The sequence below is a fragment of the Molothrus ater genome, chromosome Z (genome assembly GCF_012460135.2).
Source record: "Molothrus ater isolate BHLD 08-10-18 breed brown headed cowbird chromosome Z, BPBGC_Mater_1.1, whole genome shotgun sequence".
NCBI classification, from domain to species: Eukaryota; Metazoa; Chordata; class Aves; order Passeriformes; family Icteridae; genus Molothrus; species Molothrus ater.
Genome location: NC_050511.2, coordinates 12,286,467 through 12,313,696, shown reverse-complemented (window position 1 = coordinate 12,313,696; position 27,230 = coordinate 12,286,467). Strand labels below are relative to the sequence as shown.

At 36.7% G+C, this 27,230-nt stretch overlaps 1 protein-coding gene across 1 annotated transcript in view; it reads right to left on the bottom strand.

Annotated features, from left to right (window-relative positions):
* Positions 1-570: 570 nt before the first annotated feature.
* The window catches only part of WDR70 (WD repeat domain 70), a 124,964-nt gene continuing 98,304 nt past the window's right edge, over positions 571-27,230 (bottom strand). The window contains exons 14-18 of the mRNA XM_036403487.1: positions 13,492-13,592; positions 12,014-12,093; positions 9,202-9,318; positions 8,701-8,863; positions 571-1,044 (exon numbers count right to left, since the gene is read on the bottom strand). Coding sequence (XP_036259380.1) covers positions 960-1,044; positions 8,701-8,863; positions 9,202-9,318; positions 12,014-12,093; positions 13,492-13,592 — 546 coding nt within the window. The 3' untranslated portion in view covers positions 571-959. The remainder of the gene's footprint in view (positions 1,045-8,700; positions 8,864-9,201; positions 9,319-12,013; positions 12,094-13,491; positions 13,593-27,230) is intronic.

Below are 27,230 nucleotides of genomic sequence, written 5' to 3'. Positions count from 1 at the left end.
CCCCTGCCTCCGAGCTTAAAAGGAGACAAGACCATGTGGTTGGGATTCTGTGGAGCTGTTACAAGATTCAGACATATGTGACTTTGGAATAAACTCTGGATTAAACCCCCTGCAGAATCTGTCTCCTTTTCCTCTTCACCTAGCCTGGAGCCTTTCCACCAGAGGTAAACTGAGTTTCTACCATGCCTGGACTTGTTCCGAGTGCCTGACTGCAACTTCCAGCCAGCCAAAGGTGTCTCTGGGGTGAAACACCACAGCTGCCGCCTTTGGCCCAGCAGCAAGGGTCAGACGAGCCCAGGCACGTCCCACCTGGAAATATTGGAATTTTATTCCAAGAGTATACAATGCTACTGTAGATACTACACATACTGAAAAGGAACATCATGCAATGAAGTACAGACATTAGAAAGCATGTTTTCTAAGATTCACACAGAGTGTGAACTGAATTGTAACTCATGTGAGCAAACAAAATTAACTGAATTTGAATATACACAATAACTAATCTAAACTTTGTTTCACTTGCAAAGCAGTAATCTGTTAGCTCTTAACTGGAAAAAAAATAAAAAGGAGTCTGAGAAATTGTACTGTTTTATTTGGATGTTTATATTAATTGAACATTGTCATGACATGGCATTTGTAAAGTTGGCAGTAATGAAAAAAAACCCAACATTTGGCAATATAATGAATTCACTATATATAAAGAAATATTTTTCACTTAACTCACAAAGCTAAGTAACTGACATACAGAAGTTATTTGCACAATATAAGTAATTCCTTATTACAAAATTCAGATGTGGGATTAAGCCACTGTAATTCAACAATCCCTTTTTATACTGCAGCAAGTTTTATAAATGGAAGTAATATCTGCTTTCAAATTTTGACCCACTATCTCAAAAAAAGAAATAAATGTTTCATCTTGTTTCAAATGCTCCAAAATGATTCTTTAAACAAATTATTTTTCAAATTTTACGTTTTTTCCACTCTGGCTTGTCTGTTTCATCATCTTCTGGTTCCACTTCTGCAAAAACTGTTTTTGGCTGCGTTCTAGAAAACATTAAAACGATTAAAATAATGGTCAGACTACAATACTTCATCAGAAACTGTGTTAGACAGGCACTAGACACCAACAAAATAGATACATATAGACACTTTCAAAAAAGAGCATACTAGGCTTAACCATTTTTTATTTTTGACAATAACCTTCTCAGAACTGAAGAAACCTGCAGCTCACAGACAAACAAGCACAACAAACACACGTCTTACAAGTATTATGTCCTCGTTAGCTTACAATCAGTATCTGTATATCCCATGAACAAAATTAAGACAGAACTGAGGAACAAATGCATTTAAATCCACGCTAGAAAAGCAGAGCCACTGGCCTCCTCAATCCATTACTTTTTGAAAAGAAACTTCCATTTTGATACACTGTAGAACAACAACAGCTAGTAAGTGAAAACAGAACAGCTGAACCAGGTTTCTGGCTAAGGCTATGCATGAAAAAACAGCTTCTTCCCCAGAGACACTATCTAACACTACTGTAACATAAAAAATGTAATGATCTTCATATGAGAACACAGTGTATCTGCCAGTCAAGCTTGAAAGTATCAATTCCTCCACTCTTTGTGCGAACTTTAAATACCACTTAAACATTACAAAAGTAATTACTGATTACTTTCTAAACGAACACAGTGTTAAGTATCAATTCAATAAATTGTTTGGACATTCAGTTCCCTTGTTTTATAGTTTAACAACTGCCTGGTCCCTTTTTCCAACTTAATTCTCAGCAGTCACTGCAGAGCTGAAACTATCAGATTTCTGATGCTGGTTGTGCTCAACTTCTCAACATGACAATGTATAAAATGCACCCAAGGCAGTCATCATCTCATTACTATATTAACTAATGTTTTCATATCAGTCTAAGGATGTGAAGCGTTATTATTATAACAACTGTTATTTGGCAAGCTCTACAAAAAGCATAAAGCTTACCAAAACTGTGCCTGCCTTATGCAGCACAATAGGCAAAATCCCATGTTGCCTCTGACTTGTAATAGCAAGGCATCAGCTCTTATGGAGCAGGTTCTCCACTTGTTAAATATGTGACACAAATAGGTTCAAAAATCACCAAAACTAGTTAAAGACAAGTCCCCTTACATGCACAATCTTTCTATTGCCCTGCCTCCCCTCCATCCTCCAAGCTTGCCATGGAGAAAAGGGTCATGCTGGTAATTCCAGAGATGGCCCTACTGAAGAACTCCGACTGGCACATGGTCCCTGGGTACAGGCTGTAGCAGACCTTGCACCCAGATGAGGACCTATCCTGTGGAAGTTACATGAGTCCTTCTACTGCCCATGGAAAGCATAAATGAGATTAAAAATATTTTCCAGTTTTGAAATTTCATTATAAAATACCTATATAAACTCTACTTAACCATTGCTGAAGAAAGAAGTTAGGGGGAAAAAAAAAATCAACATTGAATCTGAAACAGACACCAGGGATGAAGGCCTTCTTGGCTGAATACTGGATTTTGCTAGCCTCTGAAAAGGAAGAATGTATGGAATCTTCTCTTTTTTTCCGACAAACACATACTGACAAAGGTTTATTTAGCCCATTTTAGCAAAGGACCTTCCTTTCACCACAATAGATGAAAAGCATCTAAATGTCCTCTAGGATGACCTCTGTATTAAGTGTTTCATTAGTAAAGCACGATAATCAAGTGGAAGCCCATAATTTCTGACCACAAACCTGCAACTGTCATAATTCAGATAAACATTTCCAACTTAGAGGAATGAATAAATTTGTGAAACAAGCAGCAAAATTTAAGTTTTTTCCAAAATATGAGTGGCACTGAAAAATGTGCAGACTTCAGAAAACGTCATCTGAGTACAGGAAAGCTGAGGAAGGGGAAGAAGGAAAAAAAAGGGAAAAAAAAAAGAGAAAAAAAACCGTACCATAATCCAGAGCTATTCAGCTAAAGCAAAAATATGCAGAGGAAGCCAAGTTTGCTTGCTACCTCACTTTTAAAAATTACCATGAAACAGCTATAGCCTCAACTGAAATGTAAACTGTTCCAGCTCCACAATCTACATAGCAGTAACTGAGGCACCTAGGGTGATTCATATGCCTGACCATTTTAAAACACTGTTTTTGTTATTGCTTTATCAGCAGTGATCATTTAATCTAATTTAAACACAAATTTTTTTTCTGCTTAGTTACTACAGTAAATGTAGGAGTTTGCTGTATGATTAAAATTCTTACAAAAATTAGCAAAACAAGTTTCCTTCTATTAAGTATTCTTATTTCTGAGGGCTGCGTTCTTTTTCCCCACCGAATTTCTCAGTTTTATTTATACTTGGTCTGGGGGTTGATTTCAGTTTGTTAGGGATCTGTTTGGTAGATCCCATGCCAGAATACTATAGAGAGCAAAAGGGCCCAAGGAAAGCTGGTTGATATTTGAGGAAATCTCCTCAAAACAGATTACATTTCATCTGCAGAAAGTACAGCCTGGCTGTAGCCTGGCCTGGATGCATATGGATCTGACTGTGGTAAATCACAAACTCCAAAAGGGAAGAACACAAAGGAGGCAAGGGTACCCTCAACTAAAAGGAACAGAGGCATTCCCTGAACACAGAGGAACAGAGTCAGGGGAGCCAAAGCTTAGATGGAACTGAAACAGAAAAGAAATGTGAGAGGCAAGAACAAAGGATTTCTACAGCGACACTGACCGCCAAAGGAATGTGAAGGAAAATGTGCTTTATTGAGCAGGTAAACCACTAACATAGCATATGGAAAAAGCCAAGATACTAGTTGCTTTTTTTGGCTCCATTTTCCCTAAAAAGGTCTGTCCTCAGGCCTGCAAGCACTCCTACACTATAGCAGAGTCTTTGGTAGGGACTGAGACATTTCCAACGGGAAGAGGAAGACACAGTTTGTAGCTCACAGGACATTTAAAAATCCGTATCAGATGGGTGGATTCAGAGGTACTAGGGGAGCTGGCTCGTCATTGCAAGGGCACTCAGTCATCACTGAGATGAAATGGTGACTGGGAGAGGGTCTCAATGGCTAGAAAAAGTAATTATCATCTTTGTGAAGGGCAAAAGGAGGATTTGGAGAATTACACAACCTATGTTTGTAGGAAAGCTATGTAATTAATCCCAGTGGAAGGCATTTCCAGATATATGAAGGATATGAGGTGGCAGGGAGCAGCCAGCATGGACTTACCAAGGGCATACTGTGCCTGGCAACCAAATTGCAAGAATGGGCTGCCCAGGTGTGGGAATTTCCATCCTTGAGGATATTTAACCTTGGTTGAGCAAACCCCTAAACAACCCAAATCTAACTGGATCTGAGCAGTGAACACACTTTAAGCAGGAGCTTGGACTAGATGACTTCAGGCATTCCCTTCCTACCTAAATTGTTCTATGATCCTGTGTTTCCACATGACTGTCAGCTGAAACCAGTATCTCATACACTGAAAAATGCATTCCTTTTGTGGGTTATGGTAACAGGCTGCAAACAAAAATAGGAAAACAAACTAGCATGATTTACTTATACTATGTGCTTCTCTTTACTTCAGTGGTTTTCAAGATATTCAGATATGCAGACCTCTAGAAAATTTCCAGGGGCCATGAAGACTGCTTTAGTCACCATAATCCCTCTGGTTGTGGGTGGTTTTTCTTAATTGCTCTTCAGGGATCCAGTAAAAGTAGCTCATTGACATGTGAGGATAATAGACTAGCAGATAAATAACACTGCAGCAGCACAACCAGCTGGACATGACAACTGCATATCACAACATGTGACTCATGTCAAAGTAACTTCTGAAATTTGTGTTTATATTGCACTGAAACAAAGAAAAAAGATTTTCAAGTATGCATGGAAACCAGAATAATGTCATAAAGGTCACTTCCAGACAGAAAAGTTAAGGTTTCACATCATCAGGTTTTTCGTTCTTCATCCCACCAACCAGCTTGACTCTTTTCTAAATCTCAGGGGCTTCCCTCTCAAAATTACCAATTTACAAAATAATATTTAGGATAAATATAACAATGCATGCCAACAAGGCTGCTATTACAAGACAATCTGCTTAGTCCTGATTTTTCATCTAACGATACTCGAGCCGTTACATGACTAACACTTCACAGACCGGCAATGCCCTTGAGAAAAGGTTCAGAGAACAAAACACAGCTACAGACTCTTGCTTCAAGTCATTCCCTTTTGACAGTGACAAACAGCAATGAAAGAGACTGCAAAATAGGGGTAACATGCAAGGTATTTTCCCTAACTCCAGTTTACCTTGTTGAGGAGGGAAATTTCACCCTTACTTTCTCTCTGGTACAGAAGAAAGCTGCATCTGATTAGGCATTCAGCTACAATGCTTAGTAATTCCTGCTGATCCTTCAGAGGGACATCTGAAGTCATTATAGTATATCTGTACAGCTGTGTTAAAACAAACAGCTCACAAGGAATGTAATTTTCAAACATTTACAACTGATGCCTCAAGTTCCTTTCCTGTAGTTCTTTACTTGAAATCTTCAATCTGTCCTTCCTTTCCTTTCACTCCAGTGGAATGGCTCTTGCCAAGGACTCTAACAGGCCTTTTCCTGAGAAATCTCAAGATCTTTTCCTTATCCTCATCCATTATGACTTTTCTGCTGGGTTGATCATATCTTATTTGACACTTTATTCACATTGGGCTTCTGTGACATGTCATCTCCTGATTCAGCATGTACTTCTTATCACCCCAGTATCCTTTTCAGCAGCATCTGTTTTTCACCAATTCTTTTGCCTCTTACGTACTTCCCCCTCTTATTTGGCTCAAATGTCAGGGGGAGCAGAAAGGTCAAGCTAATGATAACAAGCTTAAAACATTTTTCAAGTCATAAATAATACAAATGAATATTCAGCTTCAAGAGTAAATTATGCACCTTTAACTCCAAAAAAAAGATATATTTTTACATAGAATGCATAAAACTAACAGAAGTCATGCATTTCTTAGAAAATTTATTGAAGTGAAAATCATAGAATGGTTTGGGTCAGAAGGACCCTAAAGATCACCCAGTTGCAACTCCCCTGCCATGGGCAGGGACACCTTCCACCAGACCAGGCTGCTCAGAGCCTCATCCAGCCTGACCTTGAACACTTCCAGGGATGGTGCATTCACAACTTCTCTGGGCAACTTGTTCTGTGCCTCACTACACTCTGAATAAAGAGTTTCTTTCTAACATCTAATCTAAATCTCTCTTTTTTTAGTTTAAAACTTGTCCAGTCACTACCCCCCATGCACAAAAGTCACTCTCCCTTATATACAATTTAAAAAGCATTACATCAATTAGCTGATTGAGAATGATGTAGCCACTATGGATCAGGAACAAGCAAATCAATCCAGTCATCATATTCCAAATGATGAAAATGGATTAACCAGAAAAGAGCACTTCTTAATCTTCTCAGTCTAAAACTATTCAGTAACTATCACTGGAGAAAATGAAGCAACAATAGTTTCCTTACACATTTTCTGAAGAAGGAGAGTGAAAACTTTATGTGCATAGACAGCACAGGACCAAAAGCCTTGTCAAACAAAAGATATATCAAGTGGATAGTTTTATACCATGTTTAAGTAAGAATTTACTACAAGAAATGTGGAAAAACTGGTAGCAGAAGAATAAAGTAGTAAAAGAATAAACACTATTTAAAGAAATGAAACATACTGGATGTACGGCTTTTAGGTCTTAAGACAGTGTATGATTTTTAAAATGTATCAGAATATCACCTTTCCTAAATCTATAGTGTAACTAAATCTACAGTGTAACTAATGCTATAGCTAAAGCACCTGTCCTGTATACAAACCAGTACCGCATGATAATTTGGATCAATTACTTCCAATTTGCATATTTTATTAAATCTAAGTCTGTAAGTACATCTGTAAAATGCATTTTATGTACAGGTTAAATATCCATGCTTCATAAAATCAGATGCAGGATATAATTATAATAGCATATTATATTGTATTGTATATATTATAATAGCACAGCTTTATTTGGCTGTGCTATTATATAGTCCTGAATATAGTCCTGAATTTCTGAAAACTAAGAACACGACACAATCAAGTTTCTGCATTTCATTGTATTAGATATTATTAGCATTATTATTAGTGCTGGTATTATTATTATTATTATTATTAGTAGTAGTAGTAGTAGTAGTAGTAGTAGTAGTAGTAGTAGTATGCTATTGTTGTTATTGTTAAAATGTTACTATTGTTTGGGAGTTTTTTAATGCTCTTTGCAGAGAGTGTATCTGAAATTGAAACTTTTAAAGCAAGGATAGTGGCTTGAGGCTCTCATCCTCACCAGGATGAGAATTATCAGCTGACAAAGCCATCAAGGCAGCGTGCTGCTGGCTGCAGTCCAATTCCCCCACATACACATCACCGTCTGGTGTGTAAGTTAATAGCAGTCTGGATTTGCATCCTGCCCACTTCTCAGCCAGCTCTCCTCTTCCCCTGCAGCCACATCTTTAACAAGGAACTGTAATGAGATCTGGCCACCTGACACAGTAGGCCTCCTCTAACATAGCTTTGTTTTAAAACTTTCATGTTTACTACATTGCAGGTGTTAGGGATGAAACTTAATATACAATCAATGAAGTTAGTAAGCAAAAAATATGCAGAAGTATCTATCTACCTGATGGAATGTGTGGTTGTACTTACTTTTGAGGATGGATTCCTCAAATAAAGCCAGATGCCTACATATTCCAATTATATTTCCTCTCTTGCAATCAAACAATTAAAAATCAATATTTAACATATTTATTACAACAACTGCTACAGAATTAGGCTTTCAAATATCCCATCTTTGGTACCAAGAGTGATGCTCTATAATGCATTGGGTTTGATGTATAACACCAAATGCCATACTTATCAATTACCTTACCTTACCAATTACTTATTAAATTACCTGCCCAAAGCCAGGCTGTGTCGCTGACGTTCTCAAGCTGCTTTAGAATTGCTATTTAGTTATCTTTGTGAACATGTGGGTCAAGTCAGAAAACAAATATCATCATCCAAAAACTGAGGTTATGTGGATTTACCAAGGTTTTACCACAAAAATCATGATAAGGCGTTACTTATGTAACACCTGAAAACTTATTTATTTATGTTGAATTTTTGGTAGGAGATTTTATCAGCTTTTAATTTTTATCAGCTGCAATTTTTAATATTGCTGTACCAAGTTAATTCAGACAGTTACTTGGGTCCTCATGTAGGAAAAATTCAGATAAAAACTTATGATAGTTGAGAAATCATCTTATCATAACACCACATAAATATTTTGAAGGTTTAACCTAAGAATCAGTCAGAACTAGAGAGTGTGTTGGAAAATCATCTCAATATACCAATGGGACAGTACCCTATTAAAAGGTATACTGCAGTTTAAGACACTGATTTGGAGAAGATTCTAAACTCAAATCAACTTTGAAGGCTTTAAAATAACTTCTAGCACTGGCAGGTATATTTTAGAAGCGGAAATGAGAAATTTCAACAATTTAACCTCCTGGAAACTTGTATCTTTATAAAAGAGTATATTCTTGGTTCAGATATTTGTGGCAGCAATCCAAAAAAGGCAAAGTATAGCATTAAAAACATCTATTTTAACTAAACTCCTACTGGCCTCCAGAAATATGACTTGTACTCCTAATTGTTTCCTTACTTAGCATATGCTGGAGCCACCCAGTATGGATTTTCCTCCGCTTCCTTCGCGTGACGTAGAATGGCCTCTCGAGGATTGCTGTCATCTGTCTTGTCCAGGGCAATGTTCTTGACTATATATGATGACAGGGTGACCCCGTGAGTCCCAACACGGCCACCACGACCTGTGGCATGAAGAGAAAAATAGTTAAGAAATATGCAGAGCCTGCAATGGTGACCTGATACAAAGAGGTTATTTAATGCTATAGAAAGGTTTTAACTTACGGCTGCATTCAGGTGGGTGTTTTACTGACTATGTAACTCAAAGCAAGCCATTGTAATTACTGATTTTTTGCAGGCAAGCACTCCAATGAGACATCAATGTCTTAAAAGTGCTGGACACTGCCCATACATCTACGGAGTAGAGTCACCACCCAAAAAATGCAAATCCAAATGAGTGTAGAACCAAAACATGATGGCCCCTTTATCATACAACAGTTCAAAATGATTATGCCTAGATTACCTGCTCCTGCTACTGGAGGTTCAGGTTTGTGAGACTTCATGGGGTCCAACCTATCCTTCTCCAGCTGTTTCCTCGTGCTTCGCTGTCGTGGTTCACGGAACATTGGAAGTGCATGGGCTGAAGGGTCACAGTTTGGACAAAATGAAATGTTAGAAATTCCATTTCCTTTTTAACATTTTAAATACAAAGAGTTGGATTCTTCCTTGCAATAGAAGAGGTGTCAGGAGCAGTAATCTCATATCCAAACAGTGGTTTACTGAGTTATATTTTCAGGCATTTCTTTCTGCTGAATTTTTAGCAGATGAAAACAGTCAGATATCAGGGTTCCTTCAAGCAGGAGCCTCTCATCTGAAATACTGTTTGCACAGTTTATGCATATTTCATTCATACCTCTGTCAACATTAGCATTGTGTGACCAATCAGTTACTCTCTTCTGAACTTCCCATGTTTCTTCAGCTTTCTCATATTCTAAGAGCATGACAAGGCTCTTGATACATTCTTGGATATGAGAAAGAGTGGAGCAGAAGCCCCTCAATGATTCCAAACGTAACTTTATGCACATGAAGTCACAATCATGTTCTTTCTTAAATAATACAATTAATCACAATTGGAAAAATATCATAACTGTGAAAGCCTGGCTAAATTGTCAGGATTTAGATCTATTTCCTCATAAAAGATCTATTTCCTCATATCTTGAGTCACAGTAATGGCTTTGATCCACTCAGACAAGAGAGTAATTTGTCAGCAACAAAGAAACACCACGTGAATGGGCATGGCTTTCTTGCAGAGTGGCTTAGATGTCACATGCAGGTAGGTGTGCTCATTGCTGCTGTTTCCCCAAACCTGGGAAATTATGTAGCAGTCAAATGATCCAATAAAGACAACAAATAACCAAACAAATAATATATTTAGGAAGATCATCTCTATACTGAATTTAAAAAAACCATCAGGGAGCATTCAGGCACTTATCAGCTTGAGTTTTCAGCTTATTTCTGTAAGCCTGTTCAATTTATTAGACTGAATGAAGTCACAGCCTGATGACACAGAACAGATCTTTGGAAACAAATGTTTAAGTTTTATTTTTGCAGATTTCATTAAGTATGAAATGCCAGGGACAATTTTCTGGCAGGCACTAAGTTTGATCAGTTTCCACAGAGCATCTGAGGTGACTAACACACAGATCCAAGCCTTTGCCATTTGTGGAGTCAAGGTTGTCTAAGGGAAAACCATGCTGTGTATTCCTATGTTTTAAAAGTGACACTTAATCCCTTAAAACAACATTCCTGCATTTTAAGTAGCCATTATAGGCAATTCTGATATTAAAGAGCAACAAGAAATCTGATCGGGAAAAAAAAGCTAAAAGAAAAAAGAGGGGAAAAAAGAGAAGAAAAAAGGGGTCAGTTCACTTTGCAAAAGCACTTCAGAGATCTTCAGGTCTTCCCAGTTCTATCTGTAACCTTAAAAGACAGACAGCTAACCTCTGAAAAGTTTCCAAAATATGCAAAAAAATTTAAAAAATTGCTGAGCAAATCCTTACAACGTTTTTCTGCATTGATGCATATGGAAGCATCTTTGTTTAGTTTCAAAATTATGTGGAAGAAACAGCTAATCAGCTAAAACTCAGTGATAAAATCCCAAAAATTTGCATAACTGGGACCTACATATTTCAATGACATTTATAAATGCCACAGAACACACAAGTTCCACTGGATTTTAAGCAGACTTTGCTTTTAAAAATCATAGAAATTCTTAGAATATAAACACTAATGACAGTGCACACAAAGCATTACAATGAAGGATGCATTAAAAGTACTCAATGAGGATAAACACCCCTGATCTTTGGTAGTTGCTACTTAAATTTAAGGTCCCAAAAACTGTAGCAGTAAGGTAGGTTGGAGACAGCTGTGGATAGAAAGTGCCCAAGATGGGAACCTGGAACCAAAGTGCCTTGATATGTGTCTAGTTACCAAGACTGCCCAAACTTCCTCATTCTAAATCTCATTATGTTTATTATGCTGCCAAACAACTTGTTTGTTTTATAGAGAAATGGTTTTAGTATGTGTAAAACCAAGACTACTAGAAATCAGAACTGAACACCCTGAAACTGGAGGAGGATGAAGAGAAGCAGGACACCACAACCACATGACTGTTCTCATTTCACATGAGGAAACACTTCACAGGGCAATGCTAATGGGGACAGCCAAGATCTCTCAGTTAATTCCCTCATTCCATTGTAAAATCTGTCATTGGGAAAAGGCAGATCATTGAACATTTTATACTAGCAATGATAACTATTTCTTATCTGTCAGTGATCCCTACTGCAAACATAAGTGCTAAAAAATCCCCGAAGCTAGGGATTGTTAAGCTATTTTAAACCCTGTATAACTTCAGTAAATTATAGATTTTGAAAAATCATTTGTTATTTTTTCAAGACCTATCTCCCATCTCTGATTTTGTCACTGGTATTGCAAAGAGGCAAAATTCTTCCTAAACCCATCTGCATTGCACAATTAAGTTATGGAAAACTAAAGCTGTAAAAATGCTCCAAAATTTTTGAGGTTTTCAGGAGCATCGCAACCAAGAAACCAACCATTACTAACAACTTTACAGAGCATACAGATTAGATATACCTTTCTGTTTGTGCAATGCTATAAACATTTGTATGAAGCACCAATATATGACACCAGTGATCAATGCTTAATGAAAGACTGGTTTTTAGAGGAAAAAAAATAAAGCTAAACAATCTGAAAATAATTTGAAACCTAAGAATGAGCTAAGGATTCTACTACAAAGATATGTTTAAATTTCTTACGTGTTATAATGTAATCCTGCGTGAGAGTCTCTGCTTGTCTCTCTTTTCGTTTTGTTTTGACCACACATAATTTTGCTCCCCTAGGAGGAAACAGAACAGTTCAGTTAGTCTGTTTATACCAAACAGAACCAGTTTTTATTCAAGATAGTCTCAACAAAATTATACAGCACTCTAAATATTCATGAATGTGTGTATCTTTGCCTGTTCACGCTCATGTGAAGGAGGGTAGGGAGATTACAGTGTTTCTGTTATAGAGCAGTTTATATGACATGCAGAAATAAGGGTGGAAGATTCATTTCACACTTCATTTGTCCACAGTACTTTAGTGTGCACATTGGAAGTGCTGCTCTCCAAACTTGGGCACTCATTTGCTCCTGATATAATTCTTCCTAGGCAGCAGAGTTGGCCATTATCTAACCAGAGGCGCCTGTAACACTGAGGCAGGAAAGACTGCATAGCCTGGCTGCATCAAGATTGATTTAAACCAGTGGTATTTACCTCCTCATGGTAAATACCAGGAAATAAACCAGGCACAATACTGTGCTAGGACTCTGTGGTCCAAAAAATGATGACCAACTCCCTTGTTCTCTAAACAGCCAAAATCAGAAAAATAAAATTTCTGATAATCTTGTAAACCAGAGTTTATTTTCACACGGAAGTGCCCAGGTAACATTAAGTACCCAGAAAACATGAACTCAGTTTGGTTTAGGATGGCAGCAAACCACATACATAGGAAGAACATCTTATTTATGCCAGTCAGTATCAATGAATTGTACATTTCCTCCTGGCTGACAAGAAAGAAGAATGCCCCACTTCTCCAGCCAATCCAGATGGCAAAAGAAAATTAATCACAAAACAAGTATTTATAGGCCCTCTACTTAGGCCCTCTTCATCCTAGGTTGGCAAGTCACTGTCTGATAAATCAGTACCGCCTTTCCCTTAGATGTACAGACAAAATCCTCATGTGATAAATGAGGGTGGTGAAGAAGACTAGAAGAAAGGTGGGGATGTGTTTCCTTGCTTTGCACATTGTCAAATTGGGTCTTCCAGCATTAATTCATTTGCACTGAAGTCTGATGCTTCTAAACAAGATTTTTACCTCAGGATGAAAACATGCATTAAGAAACCTGAATACAATACAAAAACCTAAATACAATAAATACCAACTCAGTACCACTTCCTTGGCAACCTCCAACAGACAGGATGAAAGGTTCATGCAATTAAAAAATGAAAGCACTTGTAAATTCAGGTAGAACAGCCGGCATACTGCAAAAGGAAAAGCCCAGTGGAAAAAGTGCCACTCTTCATAAGCAAATATTTTAGGATATTTTTTTCTCTTTCTACTGCTGCTGAATAAGTAGAACTCTGCAAAACAAATGTTACCAAACCAGTTCTACTCATTTCTTAATATAATCATTGAATCACAGAATCAGGCTAAATTTGAGGAAAAAACCCCATAATAAATCATAATTACATACCTCTGGCTTTTGACAGGATCATAGTACACTTTGGCTAAACCATTTCCAGTACCAACCATGATCTGGTTCAGCTTGGGATGCCAAAGGCAACGCACAACACTCTGAAATAAAGTGAGATATTGACAGTTAGTTGGTCACTCATCTGGATCTTAGAATTAATATTCACATTGTCAAAGAAAGCATCACACTGGAGCAGGACCAAGCTTAAACATATGAATGAACATGTGAATACATGAATGAATAACTCCTGAGTAGAATACAATGTAAAAGGAGTGACAACACCAGCATGTAGGCAGGGAAGGAAGTAAAAATTGGTGACAGTGTGATAACCAGTGGTTTCTACAGACTATTTGCTGCCAGGATCTTCATGGGCAAAATAAAAATGGAAAGTTAAAGAGGGATTTGAAGGAGAACAAATAAGTGCTTCAGATAAGATATAGCGATTCAGGCCCTCATGACTTTTGTACTCTTACTTTTAATTCTTAATTCTTCCACTTCATTCATCACTTTATCCATTTTTTCCCTTTTTGTCATACACTGTTGACCTTTTCACTTGCTGACTGCAGAAACAGAAGAGATGCTGATTTTCACTTACACTTCTTTCTTCCCCACAACACTAAGAACTTGGTATTTGAAGCCAGTGTCTCACAGTACTGTCACCCTTCTGTCAGCAGGGAAACTCATTTTCAGACATTAAGAGTATTGTTCTACATGTGACTTTGAATCTCCATGTGAGTACTGTTCTCAGTCTGATTCAGCAGGACAGCACAGAAACTCTAAGACTCAAACTTCTGACTCCAGAGAGCCAAAGTGGGAACAATCCGCCACAAAGGACAACATATCTCATCAAAAACACAAAAGAAAGTATCTATTTTTGACACACAGTAATGCCTTAAATGGATATTGTCCAAGGCTGAATTTGGTTTGCTCCACTTATGTAACAAATGTATCCAGAGCTAGCAAGATGCGTTATCTTGTTAGTATTTCAGGGAACAACGCTCCCTTTTCTAGCCTTCCCTTTCTTCTCCCTCCAACTTCCCAGTGTATGTCCCATACTATTTCTGGTTTGGTCCAGCCTCCACTTTTTTGATGCTAGCAGACACATAACATTAAAAATATTAAAAAAATTCTGAAGCCCATTCAGCCATCATGAATCAGAACTTCATTTTACCACAAGATAATGCATGACGCTCTCCTAAGCTGTTTTTTCTGCTTTGTATTCTCTTTTAGGAAGAAAAACTGAGTGAGACAAAGTTTCATTAATCAAACAGCCATTCTTTACAAGGCTCCCCAGCAAGGCATCCTCCTACATATACACAACACACAACATTACACTTTCCCATTTACTTACAGATACAAATAAACTTGGTTTGCTTATTACAAGAAAACTCCAGAACAACATTTTTAGAGGTAAACCCGAAGTACACAATACAGAGTTGCTAATAAGTTGTTGGATTTAAGTAAGAGTCTTACATATTGTTATGTAATGCTCAAAATGCTAAAGTAACTCTAAAACACCAGAGCTAGTAACAAATATTGAAGGTCAAAGGTGGGTGGCCTTTTCTTTTATTAATATTTATTGCATGTGGTTAGCCAGCCTTTTTAAACTCTGTAGTTAATGTGGTTCTCCACTTTCTTCTGTCAAGTAAATGTATTTTATAGCATGGTAGTGGATACCAGCCAACAAAAACAAGCCTGAGACAGTGTGGCTCAGTACTGATGGGGTTTGCTGAGTTTTTAACTTGTCAAACATGCACAGCACACTTAAAACCACCACGGCACGTGCTACAGAGCAGGCAAAAGAAACTGCCATTAAATGTAGTCCTGTAAATCTTTCAAAACCATACAACATTCCCAGAATATAATTTGTTAAAAACTAAACAAACTCAAGTTCTGAACATGCAAGTAATTTTATCAATCCACTGGTATATAAACCTACTTTATAAGAAATAATAAAAATTACTTCTGTGTTTTTTAGATTATTTTAGAAACTGACAATTCTTCAAAAATACCAAAATACTGAATCCCTGAACTATATCCTAAAAAAATTTTCCAATCATTTAATCCTAAAGAAGTCAAAATTCTAATTAACTGTACAACAAAGGAATGATTGTAGGCTAGGTCTTAATACTGAGAGAGAAGGGTAAGGAGAATCTTTATCACATAAAAATAATTAACACTTAAAGAGCATTTATTCTTTGATGCCTCTAACTTCTCAACTGCTTCCACCTAGAGTAACTCAGGTAGACATCTTTATCACTGGAAATGCTAAATATCAAATTCCATCTCAAAGAAGGTCCTACCTACACCAGGCAAGTGAGTATGTTAATTGCAGATAAAGAACTGTTTTCCTGCCTTTGCCTACGTGCACATGTAGGTAGGTACCCATCTACTGATACTGAATTTTTCACAACTCTAGAATGGTTGTGCTTGGAAGAGAGCTCTGGAGATGATGAATTCAACCATCCTTCTCCAAACATGGTCAGGTACTACAGACAGCTCAGGATACCACCCTGTTTGTTTTTTAACACTTCCCAGGATGGAAATTTGAGAGTCTCTTTCAGCAACCTGTTTCAATGTACAACCAGCCCTACTATAAAAAAAACTAAAAACCCATCCACAAACTGCAAATAATTTTCTTCCATTTAAAACAAGAAAAACCTATGTAGATTCTGAAAGGAATAAAATGTCAGGTCATAGCTTAGCAAATGGAAAATGTCTTGCAACAAAGAAGAATGATAAAATGCAGAATGCATCATCACACAAACATCTTCAACATTTGAAAAAACGACTTCTGTGATGGCTGAATGTTTTGGACACTATGCTTTTGGAGCATGAAGTCCTGGAAGCCTGTCACAAAAAATCCTGAAAATAATTTTTCCACAGACTGATGTGGCCAGCTTTGTGATTATAAGAAAATTACAAAAGATAATTACTAGTAATGATTTAAAAGTTGTTTTGCATTTTTGCTATGGCAAAAGCATTAAGTTCTTCAAATTAAATAACTCTGAAAAGCTTTTGGCAATGTCTATGCATATACAAACACAGTAGCTTGCATTGGGAAATACTGGGAAAACACTGTGAAAGTATTTTTGTGAAGACAGACAGGGAAAATATTAAAAATATTACCCAAAAGAGAAACACTGCAAGTTTACCCTCTTGATTCTCACTGTGAAAGAGGTTAGAACAGATTCAGTGGGTGGGTGTCACTATCTGTAGGCAGTTCTGGGGTGTTTCCCAAATAGGCTCATCCCTGTCAGTCTGTTCTCAGCTCTGTACTTTGAGTCACATGAACAGAGCTGTTGCTGCAGGTAAACAGTAAACAGCACCAAATAACTTTTCTGTCAGGTTATTCTCCATCTAGGTGAGCTCACTAGGCAACTACACATACAGCTTTTCTGGTACTGAACAAGTAATAGTGCTTTGACAAGACTTAACAGCAGTGTCTCTAAATGAGAAACTGAAGCCTCATTTTCTGTAACACAGAATGGGACACATGCTGGCCTAGGAATACAGCCCTGTGTTTAACAGGCACTGTGAAGAATAACTAAAGCAGATTTGTCAGCAAGCAAGAGCTAATTACCTCAATTGAAACTTTCCAGAGTACTTGGGCAACACCCTGACAGGAGTAAACAACACAGAGAGGGCATTTTACAAGGTCAGCAAGAAAGGATTTAAATGATTTGTGGCATAGGAGTGGAAAATTTACCCCCTAAGATGAAACTATGAAGCTGGTAAGGTCGTGAAAACTACAGACTGATGTCAAGGACTGGAAGAATTTTCCTGGATCTTTGCTTATAAAGGTGGTTTGAGACTGCAGCAGGAAAGGCAAAATTCAGTGACCACACTTCAGATAAAAACACATAGTTTTAGAGAGTGGATAGAGCTGATCCAGGAAGGGAAGTAGAGTCTCAGAGGGGTCAGTACAGGTCAGGCAGGAAGGTTAATTACTTCTAGTAAGAGGGACTATGAATGGTTAGAGATCACACACTGGCAGTGATTATCCGGATGGTGAAAAGCTTCGGAGAGGATGCGCTGTGATAAAACAAAAAAAGAGAAAAACCGTAAGTGCATTAATTAATGCTGCATCATGCAACAAGTATTCCTAGTTCCTGTGAATTACAGAGTATATACAGTCTTCACATAAATGTTACATCTCAAACCTAAAAGATTTTTCTGAAGCATTTCAGAGCCTGAGCAGTCACTTAATCTTATTAGGATCTTTTGAATCTACCAAAACGGTTGCTTATAATGAGGTTGCTCATTATGTAACAAAATAACAAGAACATATATAAAGAATGTCACTTGAAAGCATTATTCACCTCTATCCTCCTTCACTCTGCTGCAAAAGATTAAAGGAAGATTCAGGTTTCTGTCTATCACTGTCTTCTTGAATTCCTATACTGACATTTTACATGTCTGTGAGCTGATCTTGTATAAAAGCATTGAATTGGTTTTTATTTGGTGCATTTCAGCTGAGATTCAACATCTCACTTTTTATGCAAACGAGCCCCATGATAACAGTTAATCTTTTTCTGTTAGCAAAATTTTATTAAACAGACATGTATGCTTGTACGCATATGGGGGCCATAATTGCAATAAGACTGGCATGATAATAATTTCACAATTTTCCAAAAAATTCCAAGAACGTTCATATTTTGGACATAAATAGGAATCACCATACACTTCTAGAGCACTTAGGTTAACAGGACTATATTCTCTCCTTGCTACTGCAAATGAAAAATAAATTAGAGGGGCCATATTTTACAGTGATGTTTTAACTTCTTTTCCCTCCTTCAGAAGGTCTTAGTGCTTCTCAGTCAGGCACTGTTTTCTTTGGAAACTACCCTTTCTCCCTAAAGGCAGTTAAGTTTTAATGTTAAGTACCATGCAGTTATCTTTGAAAATGAACATTTCATGTAAAGTGTATTTTCAGATAACTCATGATAATGTATCAGCTTTTTCAAGTTCATTACTAAATCTTCTCCTGTCATGCAGGTAAGAGGGAAGAAAAACGTGCTTCCATATCAGTTATGCACTCTTGGAATAAGCATTTTCCATTTTTCTTTCTTTTCACTTCAGGTACACATTTTCACTCTTCTCTGGCTGTTCTTGACTTTCAACTGGCTTATACATTTGCTCCAAAACACCAGATATGACTAATCAGTTAAGAGCAGCTATCAGATGTTTAGGCAAAATCCACTGAATTAATGTCTCCTCCTATGGCTGTTAGTGCAACTATTTAAATGAAATCACTGACAACAAATCTGCTTTGCCAACTACATCTATCTACTTGCATCCCTACACTAAACTACCCTGAGAAACTGGAAATCTCTACTGAATGATCTGACGTACAGCTAATATTCATACTTTCCCTGTGCTGAATGTGCAGTCAACATTCTACCTATAAACAGAAAATCAAAAGTGATCTTCCAATAGCCACTAGGAAAAAATACTCCTAATTTAAGATAAATACTGAAAATGGAAAGGAAACATGCTAATCCTAGGTTTTCACACATCTCTAACCTATGAGACAAGAATTCATGAGCATTTGATGTTTCTTTAAAAGCCTTACACTTTAGATGAAGTTCAGTAACTCCAAGGTGAAGCTGCTGATGTTTTGACAGTTGTTGGGAAATCAGGAGCAAGTAAGAGAGCGTAGGCTTCACTCTCAGCTAGCACAAGCCTTTCATAGACTGGCAGGCTTTTCTCCTGTGAATTGCCTACAGTCAAAAATTCTTAAATCAACAGAAATGAATGCAAAAGTAACCAATTATCTCCTACTTTGCTATCGGCAAGGTCAGAAAACAAGAGATTAAATGTTCCAGCACGTTAGTAGAAGACAATAAACACCCACGGAGGGAAGTGAAGAGTTTAGGTGGGACTTGTTTCATCAAACTTAACATGTCTACCCTTTTAATCATTGGAGATCTATTCTTTAAATCTCTACAAATGTCTCCCTTTAAAGTTAACAGAGAGAAATAAGCATTTTACAGTGGACTTCAGCTAACCTATTTGAGAGATCTATTTTAGGACGGGATAAAATCACAGTCTGAATATGTTTATTTTTCTCTGTTGATTAGAAAAGGAGCCTAGGGTGACTGGATCAGCTGTAGACATCTATATTTGGTCAGGTGAATCCCTACAGCCTACAGTGGCCAAAACAGCTATAAAAGAAAAACAGAAAACTAAAGAGGATCTATATTAGAGCCTATATAGATCTATATATAACTCTATATAGAGTTGTGCTACTTAGATGAAACTCCACAGTTAAAGATAAAGAATCCTGGTACCCATATTGAATAGTCCTAGTGCAGAAAGGATACACCAGACACAAACTTCTAAAACTGCCCAACAAATCTTGAAAACCTTAGCTTCAAAGATCAGGTGTAGCTCTGGAGATATTTAAAAACTGAATAGGGGTTAAACAGAAAAAATTGTATATTTGCCCTTGTTGCTTACCCCTTCCCTAACCTACAATCTAATAAATAATTCCTCAGAATCTGTTCTGAAGCTACATAATAAAAAAGTGAAAGCAGGAGCTGCTGACCTAAGAAAATATTTTCCATCAGAAGAAAAACCTAAACAAACCTTCTCTCTTTCCCATGTGAAAGCTTTGCTTCAGTGGCTGTGACGGTATGTGATGGGCTCTGTTTGAACAGCACTGCTTGGATTCACTGCACTTGGCTGTCCAGGCAGTCAGATGAGGGACACGTCAGCAGGGAAGATAGCAAACATGTAAAATGACATTCTGACCGTGGTCGAGGATTCCATAAGGACAGGTGACCCCAGCTGTTGCTAAGTGGGGCTTTTCTGACTGAACTGAGTCTTTATCTTAAATGCAATCACTACAAATTCCAGTCTTTCTGAAAAAAGCCCTGTCTGTCAAAATCAGTGCAAGTATGCATGCAACTAGTTTATTTAGCACATCTATTCTGTCCTTTCTCCTACAAAAATGTCCTACATACTTAGAGTGAAGAACCACTGGCAGTATCTTTTGCGCTTGCAGCACAGGAGCTCAAGTACTACTTAGGAAGCTTATAATAAATTACCTTCCAAATTAACATAATCTGTTACCTAAGCTTTTATTATATTTGTATTTGAGAGGGGTAAGTAATTTCAAACTTGGGCTGGATAGAGGGATGAAATCTCAGTGTAGCCTTCCACCTTTATCTTCCACAGTTCTAGGACTTGTATATTAAGTCCTTCTGACTTTAGCAATATGTCTCCCCATAACAGAAGGGAAATGTACAAACTTATTTCAGGAAAACACCTCCATTTATTTAATACAGTTTCGATGTCTTTGAATAAAACATCAAATGTTAAGATGCCAACTGCTGAAGAGCTTCCCACTACCACAAGATTGTTCCCCATTCCTGTTTGGTTACTACTGCTTTTAAACAACTTCTGTAATTAGGAAAGATATTAAAGCAGGGGCTCTCAAGCTTTTCCATTTTACAATAAGGTGTGGAACTATTTAGAAACTTCAAATATTTAGACTGCTGTGCAGTGGATATGAATCTAGTCTTTGTACAAACTTTCACAGACATGTTTTATGTGGCTCACAGTTTTCACAAACCAAAAAAAACCTCTGTCATGTTTTATTTTATACATCTCAGCAAGAATGCATACACTACTTAAGAAAAGAGAGGAAAATTAATCAAAATATGTGAAAAGTCTCATGATGAGGAAAGATCCATATGCATTCTAACATAGAGGCAGTGGAAAAGATCTGTCTCAAAGATCTCAATGCTTTAAAAGAAAACACTTCTCTCACACATACTCCATGAAGTTCAGAAGCAGGGCCTACAGACTTTTAAGCAAGTGTTTCAACACATTTTCATCAACATTAACAAATAATATTTTTCCAGCTCTAAGCAATTGGAATTTAAATGAAAAATTTTTAAAAAAATCAGAAACTTTAAATTCTAATCTGTAGATAATAGCAATTTTATCTGCAGAAATACCATCATTTCTATACAATTATCAAAGATCATTGACAATGATGCCAATTCCTACTGCACACTCTATAATCTCTTTCCACTGGTGTCTTAGAGCAGAGTGGTGATACAACAGCCATCTACCTGGCTTGCCATGCTGCTCCACCTGGAAACACCTGGTCAGCCTCCTGGAAGCACCAGAAGAGAGGATAAAACAGTGTAACTCTTATAAAACTGCTGAGTTTTAAACAATAATAAAGAAGTTAAGTAACAGATTTAGAAGTATGCCATTTTCAAATGCCTGCCAAGCTGAATAACAAATGCTTCCATCTTGTTTCTTCTTTTGAGCAAAAATACGGTTAACATATGTTCATACTATGTATGCTCTGATTTAAAAAAAGGCTGCTCACATAATAGAAATGTACTAATATTATATTTTTAAATCTACTGTAAACCTCAATTGCAAAAATCTTCACATTCAAGATTCCCCTGGAGCTCTTCCAAGGAAAAGAGCCAACTACAATAAATAAGGTGGGAAGCTAGGGAGTATCTACAATGTAGTGACCTGCTATCATTAGATTCAAAATACTCTTGAGAATACAGTAGTGGAGGAAAGAATACTAATGTTTTTCCCTTGTGAAACATGACTTAGAAAATGTGTGGAAATATTCAATAGAAAATGGACCAGAAATGGATAAAACTTACAATTCTGTATGTAGAAACCAGAAATACCCTAAAAATATTTTCAGAGGCCATTATTTTAAAGAAGGATTTCAATACAGAAAACATGGATAACAATGCTCTACCACTCAACTTTCAAGGTACAACTATAAAATATATTTTTACAAGAGCATGGAGCCACTGGACAATATTTTCCTCTTTTCATGAATAAAAAAGTAACTTAATCAAGGTGGCAACCTGTTTCCCTTGTAACTGCAATGTCAGGATTGTCAAACACTTGGTCTGTTAAAATTACAGCCACACTTTCATATATCATAAAATTAAGGAAGACAACCTTCATGTCCACTCCCACTCCCTGTTACAGGGACAAAACCCTCACAGTTTATTACTTTGCATACCTCAAACCTCTAGTGACATCTCCCCTAAAACAAAGTACATGCTGCTCCAGGATACACAAAAGGAAGGACCACATTGCTCTTATATATATGGAAGCAGAAAATAAAAATTGACAGGTTACCACACTATAAAAGAAAACACATTCTTGTGATTCACCTCATATACTGGAGGGTGTTTTTGTTCACTTAAAAAAACACATAAATTTACTGGGCCTTAAATATTGTATTAACTTACATATTGTGGAAAATATGGATTTTCCATAAACATAAAACAAATGGCTTTAAAAACAGAAACAAAACAGAAGTTGCATGATGATTTCTTGCAGAAGTTAAAAGAATTTATTTTTCTTAAATAAAGAAAAGCTTTAAATCTCAGTGAAATGGGCCACAGTGGAAAAGCCCTTTACTATATTACTGCACCTTATAAATAGTAAATGATATTGTTTAAGGTCAAGGAAAGAAATACTGCAATCCTAAAGCAACCACACATAAAGGATGCTGGAAGGTTCATATTCCTTATTCTTTCTTTCCTTTTCATTATTTCATCTAAAAAGAAGCTTTATTTATAGCTTGTCTCAGAAGACCTTCCTGAAACATCCCTTAGAGGTATTTTCAGAAGTATTTAATAATTTAACTTTTGCTTATATTTGAGAAACTAAGAAAATATTGCAGAGTCCTCCTAACAGAAACAGGTTTCCCAAAACAACCATAAATCTATAGTTTTGGACTGCTGCTTATCTACAATATTCTGTGGGATATTTAAAAAACTTGTGCATCTCATTTTTATAATGAACACAAACTCAGAATCTTGGCTCACTCTTATATGAAATTATTACTTCAATTTACATTAAAAATCAGCAATTCCTGCAACTATACAACTACTTTTTTTTTCTTTCTTTTTTTTTTTCTTTCTTTTTTTTTTCTTTTTTTTTTTTTTTTTCTTTCTTTCTTTCTCAGTGCCCATTCTTGCTTGGCAGTAATGGGGTGTAATACTTGTCCCTTCCATATGGGGAAAATGAGTACTCTACTCCTGCCAAGATCAATCTTGTCTGTAATAAGGATAACTACCGGGTGATCTGCTGGAAGTAGCCAAATGAATGACAGACATGTGAGAGTGATTCAAGTGCCTATCCACAGCTATTTAAAATTAAACTGACACTGGGGGAAATGTTGTGTACCCATTTCTTTTTCCCATACAATAGGTATTTTTAACTGGTTCCCATGAAGATCTCATGCTTACATAACCAAAGCAAGAATTAGGAATAAGACCTCCCTGGCCTTCATCTGGCAATGAAATCTCCCTTCCATTCCAGACTGCATATCCCAAAGGTGGGACCTCATTCCACAGCAGCTACAAGTCTTCCTGCCTCTCACACTACCTGACAAAAAGAAAGGGAAACAGCCCCTGAGTTTCTGGACTTAAGCTCTGTACCCCCATATTCTGGCAGTATTGTTTCCTGCCATCAGTTTGTCTCTTTAACCATGTAAACTGAGTAGAGAAAGGCTCTGTGCGCAATTAATATTTCAGATTAAATAAGCCTCTAATACTCAAATTGATAAAGTTTAATAAACCTATTTTATTATGAACATTTGACAGGGAGCAGAAGAACCTTTCATAAATAATACTGTCAAGATAGAAGAGAAAGAGACAGAAAAACTATGAAAACATTCATAACAGAATATTTTCAAATTCCATTAAAAAGACAGAATTCTCTACAGTTTAGTAAACATGATCACTGTCACAGTACAAAGCCCTCAAAATCTCCAATTTTACTTGTATACACTGAGCCAGAGAAAGGCTGGGGCACTGCATACACAGCATCAGCTTTCTTATGAGAGTGACAGAGGCAGGAGTTCCAGCCCTGATGTTATTTTGATGTAACCTGCAGTAAGTAAAGGACCCTGCCATAACCTGCAGAATGGGTGATTTCTCTCCTTGATAAACTCAGGGAAAGAAAGAAAGAATTCACTGTGTGCTATTAACTGCAAAATTCCACTATCTGCATGAAGATACCACGAAAACAGCAGTCACTGAAGTAGAAATGATGGTCAGAGAAGAACCAACAATTTTGTCTTTGTCCTGTTCACACCTCCTCCAGCTACTGGCCAGAGACAGAGCCTGTGGTCTCCAGCTCTTCTGACATTAGTTTTCTTCAAAAAGCATTGCTATTCATCTAAGGAGCTTGAATTCTACAGAAGTCCAAATGCCTACATGGTGGGATGGCATTCACAAGTGTTTGATGTTTGATGTTTTATTCAAACAGCTGTTTAAGCATAGATTGTGGCTGAGAAACAAAAAAACCCAAAACACTAATATACGAGGAAAAAAGCAAATTAATATTCTGTACCCAGCCACAACAGCAGAAACTAATCAGACTGTTAGCCCATTAGTAAAACCACAAGTTTCACTCCAGCAGCTCTGAAACAGTAATGGATTTTCCCATGAAAACTTGAAAGAAAAGGTGAAAAAAGGTTTGTGTGGTATGATGGAAAGGAATGCCAAACAGCTTTGGTCAAACATTCCCATTAAATATTTCCTCATTACCCACCAAGTTCACTCACAGGCCAATTTCACTGGCTATTTACCAAGGAGGTTTAAGAAAATGTTTACTGCCCTTTACTGCTTTTCAATTTTCTAGGCTTGCTGGCATTTCCCTTTAAAAAATCCTTGTGGAATTAAAAAAGTAACACGTGAATAGTTTATACTATACTGAGAAAATCTCAATAGATTTTCTGTTATTCTGATTTTATACAATCTACCACTAAACTGCTATACTATTACCTTCAAAAAGTTACTAAAGATGCCTTTTTTTCTTTGGCAATATGGACTAAATCTCACTGAAATGATTTCATTAGAAATGAGAGCATATCAGGCTCTTTGCAGAGACAGACACTGGTGCACTTGTGCTTTTATTACACATATAGCATAGCATAACTTCAACTCTGTAATGCCTAAAAAAACCCAAAACAGAAAGAGTAAAATTATGTATTTCAGCACTAGGTAATATGGAAAATGTAAAGAAGTATAACACTTAGTTGCAGAAAACAAACTAAAGTCTTGGATAACATTATGTGTTTATCTTTAATTACACTAATGATAAATGCTAACTGCTATTTTTGAGAGTATAAGGAAAAAAATGGAAACTAGGAAAGCAGCCGGCAGAAAGAAAGTAACTATTGCACTGCTGAAAAAAATGCTTTGATAAACTACACACAAGATATTAATCTCCCAGTTTACAGACCAATGATCTTTTCAACAAACAGCATTTACTGCTTACAGAACATAAAAGCCAGCTTCTTGAACATTCATTTGCTTTTAGCATGCCTTTATGCGTTTATATTCCATTAAACACAGTAATTTGAGAAGAACAAGTAAAGAACACTAATGAAAAGGCCAAAATCTACAAACAGTAGAAAGACCTTGAAAAAATATACTGCTTTTATTTTGTACGACCGCTTATAGGAATTTTTCTTCTTTTAGATTCAGATTGATATGCTAAACTGTGTTTTCCTTAGATGTGTAGAGTTAAAGGTATAAGCTAGACAGACTTGTACAGGTATTGGTAGTGCTGACTCACTGAAAATTATGTCATAAGATCAGTATTTGTCTAAATTCTTCACCTTTTAGTTCCATTATTTTCACTTCCACTGTGCAAAGCAGAAGAATGACAGTCTTAAATTTTATAACTACAAATGAAGAAAGCCAGCGGCACTAAAGCTCTATAGACCAAAGTGATTTACTACAGTCTTAAAAAGTACTATATAAATATCAGCACCTATACAAATTTATAGTATAAAATTATGAACCTGCTTAGACTTGTACACATACTTAAAATTTTACTGTATTAGTGGCCCCAATGAAATTGTTTATTGACAGTTTCTTACTGTTGGGTCTCCGTTTCATGTCTCTTTTGCATTTTTAAACATAAAACAGAAATTTAGCTGTTGATTCTAAGAGAGACTGAGAGCAAAGGAATCTTTTGTGGACTCCCCTGTAGCACGATATATCTTGGCAGGTAAACAGACCCTTAATTTTCAAGACTTAGAAGACAAAGTTACCAAATGAAAACAAAAATTTCTTTGAATGCAAAAAAAAGACTGCTGAGCAGTATTTCTCAATATTTAAATGGTTTTGGAGATACAGGATCCACCATTGACAAGCTTTTCCCTCTTGTAGCCTCAGAGCTTAAGTGAAGTTTCTGCACACTGTTACTGACCATTACCAAAAGGAGAAGCCATCATGACCACCTCCAAACACTCAGGTCTAAGGAGTTCAAATTCATTATGAATGGAATTATGAAACTGTTTTGGTTTTGGTGCCCACAGGCAGGAGAGCTCCTAAAAAAAATCTACTTCTTGCACTTTATCGTATGTAGCTGTTTTCCTTTTCTCTGTCATGAAGTTTCAGAAGAGATACTGAGGCATTCATGTTTTCTCTCAGAAAAAAGTTATAAATACTTGGTTATAAGGCTTCTATCAGAAAATAAAAATCCCCTAGAAATTCTCATGAGTTTAGCTTGGTTTGTGGTTCGTTATGTTCCACAGGAGAAAAACATAAAAGCCAATTTCTGCTGTATTTGGTGAAATTATTTAGTAGTAAGTAAAACTTCCAAAGTCATATAAAACCCCTTTCTATTTAGATTATATGTTTAAGATGAAAACAGGTGTTCTTCTGCACTAGGAAAAAACATGTGTTTTCTGCTTTGGTAAGAATTCAGCATTT